At 31.7% G+C, this 7,959-nt stretch overlaps 1 protein-coding gene and 1 long non-coding RNA gene across 3 annotated transcripts; both read right to left on the reverse strand.

The window, feature by feature from the left end:
* Positions 1 to 1,878: 1,878 nt before the first annotated feature.
* Positions 1,879 to 2,809, reverse strand: LOC148266161 (uncharacterized). The gene is made up of 2 exons (XR_015818915.1): positions 2,547 to 2,809; positions 1,879 to 2,452 (listed from the first exon to the last, which is right to left on the reverse strand). It is a non-coding gene; the product is annotated as an uncharacterized LOC148266161 (long non-coding RNA).
* A 195-nt stretch (positions 2,810 to 3,004) lies between these two features.
* LOC110810676 (Plant L-ascorbate oxidase) lies at positions 3,005 to 7,602 on the reverse strand. Of its 2 annotated transcripts, none has more exons than XM_088219256.1 (5): positions 7,207 to 7,602; positions 6,413 to 6,505; positions 5,914 to 6,126; positions 4,906 to 5,100; positions 3,005 to 4,134 (listed from the first exon to the last, which is right to left on the reverse strand). In XM_088219256.1, the coding sequence occupies exons 1-5, from the start codon at positions 7,507 to 7,509 to the stop codon at positions 3,166 to 3,168; spliced, it is 1,773 nt and encodes a 590-aa protein (XP_088075382.1). In that variant the 5' UTR covers positions 7,510 to 7,602; the 3' UTR covers positions 3,005 to 3,165. The 2 variants fall into 2 exon arrangements, with proteins under 2 accessions (XP_088075382.1, XP_088075383.1); XM_088219257.1 differs by lacking the exon at positions 7,207 to 7,602 and adding an exon at positions 6,917 to 6,963 and having other exon boundaries at positions 6,413 to 6,506.
* Positions 7,603 to 7,959: the final 357 nt, after the last annotated feature.

Consider the following 7,959-nt stretch of genomic DNA (forward strand, 5'->3'; position numbering starts at 1 on the left):
CAGTTCAAATACTTAATGAGTCATTAGACTAATACGATTTATGTATATCATAAATATATATAATAAACTCATAATGGTCAGTAACTAATTCAGTAACGATGATCTTAGTTGACTTATATATTAAAAATAAGTTTAGTGATATTATATTTAATAAATATCAATCCAATAAATTGATTCAAAGGTATAATACTTACAACTTCAAAAGAATTTACGAAATATTAAGTGAAGTTTTTGATTTTGTTATTATTTCATTTTGTTAACTAGATTTCACTTATATAACGAAAGTAAAAGTTCTTATTTTGAACAGATAGACATTCAATTCATGATTGTTACGATATGTTTAAAATTTTAATATAACTAATTAGCATAATTGGTGAAATGTCAATTGTTCACTTTTACCATATTATGTTTGTGGCCTAGACTTCCAATTGGGCTCATGTTTGGGGCTCAAATAGAAAAATTTAGGCTTATGGGTTTCTCCTTAGGATTGATTAGTTTGTAAATTCAATGGGCTGGATTTGTTTGTATATTGAACTGAGGCAATGTTTAATCAACCCACTATCTCCTTATGTTAGAGATGAGAGTTATAGATAATGTTTGTGTTGGGTTGGGAGGTATATATATATATATTTGCATGCATAACTATGTAAGTATTTGAGGTAAATTCAAGATGTCTACAATCCAAAATGAAGTGATCAATTCAAGCCATGAGTAAGGCATATACATACCCGTGCAAGAAAATCAAATTATATAAATAATTGCAATTAAGAATTTGGGTCAAATTAATTGCGACGATTTTACATCATACGTCGAGCTAAAAATTGGCGCCACGAATATTTTTATCAACGGAATTAGCCGTGGATGATCTGTTAATGATATATACAAGATGGTTATGGATGATGATTAACGTAAAAAAAAAAGAACATACCGAAGATCAATTTGCCACTAAATTCATTGGCGACGGATTTTCTTCATTCGTTAACGATGAGCAAAACGAAAGTGTTGGTATTTTTTCTATTATTACTTATTACAAGTCTTGTGGTATATATGATACACGTACAAATGAACATCTTTGAGCAAGAAATACCCGATTTACAATCCATATCATTATTCATACTGAAACTTACAAAATCTTCTTTTTGAAGATCCAAGAAATTCCCGCCTCCAGACTTTCAATTTAATACTTTTTTTGTTTTAATTGACATAGACCCAAGTCATCTAGTAAAATGAGGATGATACTTCGGGAATGGTCGGGATTAACATTAGTTGAATTAACAAATACATATCATGGATGCAAATAAATAAATATAGCCTTAATTTGTTGATATGTTCATGACTAGAATAAAAATGTTCTCCTTAAACTATACAAAAATATCTAAAAAATTTTTACCGAATTATTTTTGTTCTAAATTCTCTCTCCACACTTCAAAAAATGTAACAAAATTTTACTTATTCATTAACTTTCTCTAACAGTGTTTGAGTTAACTAACAAAGCTCGTGATATCGGCAAACACTATTAAAAAAACTTAACGAAGAGGTAAAATTTTGTCACGTAAACTCATGACATCGACAAATCACATCATGTTACATTTAAATTTGTTGACGTGGTGTCCACGTCACCACTCGCGCGGACTTTATGTCAATTTTTTTTTTGATCGCGCTTTTTTTTTTCTTTGCAATTATCATCTAATCTATCCTCTAGAGCAAAAGAATTCCCTCTCCTCGGCGTCCGTTGTCTTCTTTACAACATTGTTTGCCTCCTCTATTTGTTATTCACATGATCGTCTTCTTCGTCGTGAGCTTTCCGCAAACCGAGAATCTAAATACAGCGTAGCAATCTCATGGAAAATTTTCTTGAATGCTGAAAAGATTCATTCATTAAAGAGTAGCAAACAGGAGCATATATTTGATTGTGATTTCTTGTAGTAAAAGGAAAGGTAACTACATCAAGATTATGAATAATAGATTTCTTAATCACTTATTAGCAGTTAATCTCATCATTAATAAGTGCCAGTGAAGGTTTCTTTTTTTCTCTCGTTCTCATCTGATTTTGCCTGCAACTTCACCTGTTCTTTGTCAACTCTTTCTTGCTAAATCTTTACTCTTTTTTTTTCTTCTGGATTTTGGGTCTCTTTGAAAGCTCTCAAATCTTTTTCTGTTTGAAAACCTAATCCTTCAATCTGCTCAAGTAAGTTCCAAACAAAGAATCTCTCTCTCTCTCTCTCTCTCTCTCTCTCTCTCTCTCTCTCTCTCTCTTTCTCTCTTCCGATTCTGGTCTCTGAGAAAACCTAGTATTAGCTCTTCTTCCCTCTTGTCTCTCCTCTCTCCCACCGAACCATACTCGCCATCTTCATCGCCATTTACAGGCAAACATTCAGATCTTGGCAACTTGTTCTAAATCTTTGCACCAGGTGTTCTTCAACCAGCGAATCACGCATACAACAACCAAACCCTGAAAAAAAAAAAGAAAAAAAGATTTGATGATCTAACTAGTAAAATGCAAAACACAAGAAGTAGGAGCTAGAGAACAGCGTAAATTCCAATACAAATTTTCTTATAATCACATGAATCCCTTGATAAATCTTTATTAACTTCTATTCTTTCAGAACCAAAAAATGTAAATGTATATATATATATATATATATATATTTGTGAAGATTCAATGTAGGTGGTTATAATTTTTAATAAATAAAACTTGCAGTATCTATATAAAATATACGAGAAATATCACTACAGAGAGATATGTCCTACAGCATGTCGTCTTGTAATTGACTGATGGTTCATTTTATATATATATATATATATTTGTAATTTTACTTCAATTTCCAAAATGCTATAGTTATTCTTCATCATTATATAAATAAAAGTTAAAAATATATATAATAATATATAATAATTTACAATAATATATATCCTCTTAACTCACTAAATAGTTTTACTCTGTAATTATTTTGATAATTACTGTGGAAAAAAAATAAAAATATTAAGATAGAAAACACTAATATAGTAAAATAAAAATAAAATTACATTTTTATAATTGAACTAATTAAGTTAAAGAAATAAGTTGGTGGCATACATAAATCATTTCCTTCAATAGCTAGTGCTACATATACATATATATATATATATGTAAGACATATATATATGTCTATATGTATGTATGAATCAATGTGGGTTGGGAGCTGTCATGAGCATTTTCCCAGTCAAGCCACAGAGAAGAGCCTCTCTTGGTACATGACCTAAACGATTGACTCCTTCAGCAAACAAAACTCCCATGCCCATATGCAAATGAGGCTCTATATGACAGTGAAAAAACCACACTCCCGGATTATCAGCGACGAATCTCAACGCGGTCCATCCAAAGGGGAAAACCACTGCAGTGTTTTTCAGCGGCGGATTCTTCAAATTAAATTTCTCATCATCTTCTCCCTCTTTAAACTTTCCTTCTCCGTACCCAAGCACCCAAAAATCGTGCCCGTGCAAGTGCCACGGGTGTATCTCACTCGTGTTCCTCTCCAGTGCATTGCTATTTTGAAGAATTACATCAATCGTTGAATTAAATTTAAAAACGTAAATACCGTCGCCAAAAGTGGAATTAGGGTTTACTGGCGGTTCCATCACGTTGTATTCTTTAGGAAAACTCTCAGGAGGAGAACGATGGTCGAAAGCTGTTTTGAGATTGAATTTGATTGAACCCAGATAAGGAGTTCCAGATACCTTGAGGGAGACGTTGTTGATAGCCCATTTGATGCGACCGTCTATCAAGTTCTGGGTGTTGAGGAGGACGAGTCGCCGGTGATGTTGCCTTGGCGGAGGAGCAGAGGAGCCAGCGAGAGGAAAGAGTCTGTTGGCAAAAGATTTGCTTCGGGCGAAATCGTTCCATATGGGAGTGACCGGAGGAGGGGAAGGAGGGAGTTTAGATGTCGAAGTGGTATTGTAGTTTAAAATGGTTAGGGCTTGTGGAGTGTTGGGTTTTCTTCCTCGAACTCCAATGGCAATCCAATAATTTTGGGACGGTTTCTGGTTTGTTTTTAGTAACACCGAGTAACTTTCGCCGGAATAAATGTCAATATCTTCTACTTCGAATGGTTCCACGTAGTTTCCATCTGCTTCCACTACAATCATTTTGTGATCCTGTAAATTTAATTAAAATTCATTCAATTGTCTGATCAAAAGAAATTTACAACAAGTACCTACGCTTATATACTTACATACTTATATATAGATATGGAGATACATACTTTTATATACTTTCATATAACTGTTAGTTGAGGCAGGTGATACTTTGATATTATTTGATATCCAAATTCACGTAAAAATTATTAAAAAAATACAACATGTCGACCCCGCCATTGAAAAATCATTCACGCGTTTTGATTGTGTTCTTCAATTATTACCATTATTATCAACCTCACTTCTTATATGTATATATATATATATATATTTAATCATCTTTTATATAATCATGTGCTTCTTCCATTCCTCTCTATATATATCATCATATTCTATATCATCTTTTATATAATCATATGCTTCTATTCCTTTCTCTCTCTCTCTCTCTCTCTCTCTATATATATATATATATATAAACATATAATCATATTCTATATCATCTTTTTCTGTTGGTTCGTGGAGCACATGATGTCTTTTTCTTCTTTTACATTTTACCCATTTTTTTAATAGTCAAAAGATTAAGTGTGTTGACCTAGAAGACGAATTTTAATTATAATATATACATATAACATTATATAATAATATTCATTGTATCTACATGTTAATGTGTGTGTGTTTCTTTTGTGGGTAAACACGTTAGGTATGTGTTTTTTGTATGTGATGTGTTTGTATACATACATACATACATACATACATACGTATATATATGTGTGTGTGCGTGTGTGTGTTTACCTGAATAGCTAGGTTGAGAGAAGATAATGCGGTGGTGCTGGCAATCCTAAGTCTGTAGGTCTTGTTCGGCAGAACATGAAGAATTTGAGGTGCGCACTGTTCGTTCCCTCTGAATTTGCACTGAGGAGTCGACGTGTTGCTAACATGCGCCGCCACGGAACAGTTGAACTGTCCCCTTCCATTAATCAACAGACTCTGTGCATTTATTTGGTAATTTAAAATTTAATTAATTAATTAATTAAATTAATAACCGTTTTATTTTGTTAATTAACTAACATATATACATTAATTAAATACAATTAATTAATAATTTATAAATTCTTTTTTTTAAAAAAATATAATATAGTATATATAATTTTTATACTAAGTAAAAGTTGAATATTTAATTTTCAACTTGTTGAAAGTGAAAAAGTAGGGTTGTTGATAACTTAATTTATAAGAAATGTTGAAATTAGGGAATACACTAAATTAATACATTTTGCTATGATTATATATAGTGGTGCCATACAACTAGCCACTAGGAGGGCCATTATAATACATATATATATATATATGTATGTATAGTTATAAATAATGGGTATCATGTGATATGTATATATATATATATATCACAATGCCTACTTTTACTATTATTATAATATTATTACATGTTGTGGGAGACTATGTATAATTAATAGTAATATGCTATTTTGGATTTTTATAAATACTTGGGAACCACATTTAACACAAAATATGATCACCAAATCTTTTCATTATATATATATATATATATGTATATATGATTTATTATATTTGTCTTTGCATAGAGGCATGCATTATATACAAATTATTTCTATTCTTTTGCCCAATTTTGATTTGAAAGTTGATAAAAATATATTTAAAATATAAAAATTATATAATGTAATGCGTGTGTAATTTAATAAAAAATAAAAAATAAATATTTACATTAAAAAAATATTTATTAATTTAACGAAAGTAATTAATAAATTAAAGAACTGATAACGTTACCTGGGGTTCACCGATCCAACGAAACGGTACAGAGGAGAGACCAACTTCTTGGCGGGCAATGCTCCGGTGCCACCAGTCACTCAGTAATAAATTGAACTCGCCATCGTAATCAAACGGTTCTTTCTCTCCTTCTGCCACGTCGACAATCAGAGATCCGTACAACCCTGCTGATCTTTGCATTCCGTAGTGTCCATGATAAAAATATGTTCCCGCCTGCACCGTATCACACACTCCGTATGTTTAGTAAATCCTCCCTACTGGGGAACTTGTGAGTTCAATAGAATTATACATTTTCCCCGTATGTGTAATAAAAAATTTATACAATAATGAGTGTGTGTGTGTGTGTTATATAATTTTAAAATTATATACGTATATATTATATATTTTCTTATATATAAATATATATATTTTTAATAAAAAATATTTTATAAATTAAAAAAATATATATATATATATATAAGAATTATGTATTAAAAAAAGAAGAAAAAAAAAAATAAACCTTATCAAGGAGGAAGCGGTAAAGGAAAGTCTCTCCGGGATTGATAGGACACTGAGAGACTCCTGCAGTACCGTCTGCCCATGGCGTTCCAATCTGCAGAAAATCATTGCACGTTTTATTATCCACGTGGGATATATACATATACCTATACATATACATACATATATACATAGACAGTAAATACATATTACGTGTGTTTGTGTGTGTGTGTGTATATATATATATATGTATGAATATGTATATGTAAGAAGTGGAAGAAGAAGAGGAAGAGGAAGAGGAAGAGGAAGAGGAAGAAAGACTTCTGATTCCGTGCCAGTGAATGCTATACATAGATAGATTATGTACATACGTATATACATACATATACGTGTGTTTGTATGTACATATATATACATATGTATGTATGCATGTATAAGAATTGGAAGAAGAAGAAGAGGAAGAAGAAGAAGAGGAAGAAGAAGAAAAATAAGAAGAAGAAGAAGAAGAAGAGGAAGAAGAAGAAGATGTCTGATTCCATGCCAGTGAATGCTGTACATACATACATATATACATAGACAGTAAATACATATTACGTGTGTTTGTGTATATATATATATATATGTAAGAATTGGAAGAAGAAGAGGAAGAGGAAGAGGAAGAAAGACCTTTCTGCTTCCGTGTCAGTGAATGCTATACGTACATAGATTATGTACATACGTATACATATACGTGTGTTTGTATGTACATATATATACATATGTATGTATGTATATATGTATATATAAGAATTGGAAGAAGAAGAAGAAGAAGAAGACCTGTCTGATTCCATGCCAGTGAATGACAAGGCCTTCAGTAGTTAACTTATTAGTGAGACGAACAACAATGGTGTCGCCGGCTTTTGCTCTGATCGTCGGACCGGGAAACTGCCCGTTGATCGCCATGACGACGCCTTCCATACAATCGGGAGATCGGAGCGTGTACTCCACTTCCCATCGGAAGTGTCTGGTCTTTGCACCCACCGCTCCTTCACTCATCATTACCATCACCATCACCACCATCATCATCCACCATAATCTTCTTCTGTAAACTCTTTCGCCACTGGAGTATTCTGACTCCATCTTCTTCTTTCTTTTCTTCCCCCGGCTCTCTCCAGACACACAGATCTGCCTTGGTGTATGTATATATATATATATATATATATGGACTGCATGTACTGAACAGTTGTTCAGGTATATATAGAGTTCTCTGGTTCTCTTTTTTTCTTTCTTTTAAATTTATTATTATTTAATGTAAATTTATAATAATATATTTATAAAGTGATTAAATTCTATATTTTTATTAAAATTAAAATTCTTGAACTTCAAATCAAATATCCTTTTTATATTCAAGCACACCCTGTGTACTTCATTTGAAATGAGTTATTTATATATATACACACACACACACACACACATATATATATACACGTTTTGCAACTATACATACTTAAAAAAATGAGAAGTTAAGATTATAAATCTTGTTTACAAACTAAGTACAGCTCCTTAACCCTTTTACAACTAAGTACTATT

The sequence above is a fragment of the Carica papaya genome, chromosome 5 (assembly GCF_054855325.1).
Source record: "Carica papaya isolate Zhongbai chromosome 5, ASM5485532v1, whole genome shotgun sequence".
NCBI classification, from domain to species: Eukaryota; Viridiplantae; Streptophyta; class Magnoliopsida; order Brassicales; family Caricaceae; genus Carica; species Carica papaya.

What these genes read in the sequence shown, in the direction of transcription:
- LOC110810676 (XM_088219256.1), bottom strand. Translation starts at nt 7,509, where the DNA reads ATGGAGTCAGAATACTCCAGTGGCGAAAGAGTTTACAGAAGAAGATTA. An exon ending in GTTGGATCGGTGAACCCCAG is followed by an intron (nt 5,101 to 5,913) that starts GTAACGTTATCA and finishes ATAAATGCACAG; the next exon opens with AGTCTGTTGATTAATGGAAG. An exon ending in CTCTCAACCTAGCTATTCAG is followed by an intron (nt 4,135 to 4,905) that starts GTAAACACACAC and finishes TTAAATTTACAG; the next exon opens with GATCACAAAATGATTGTAGT.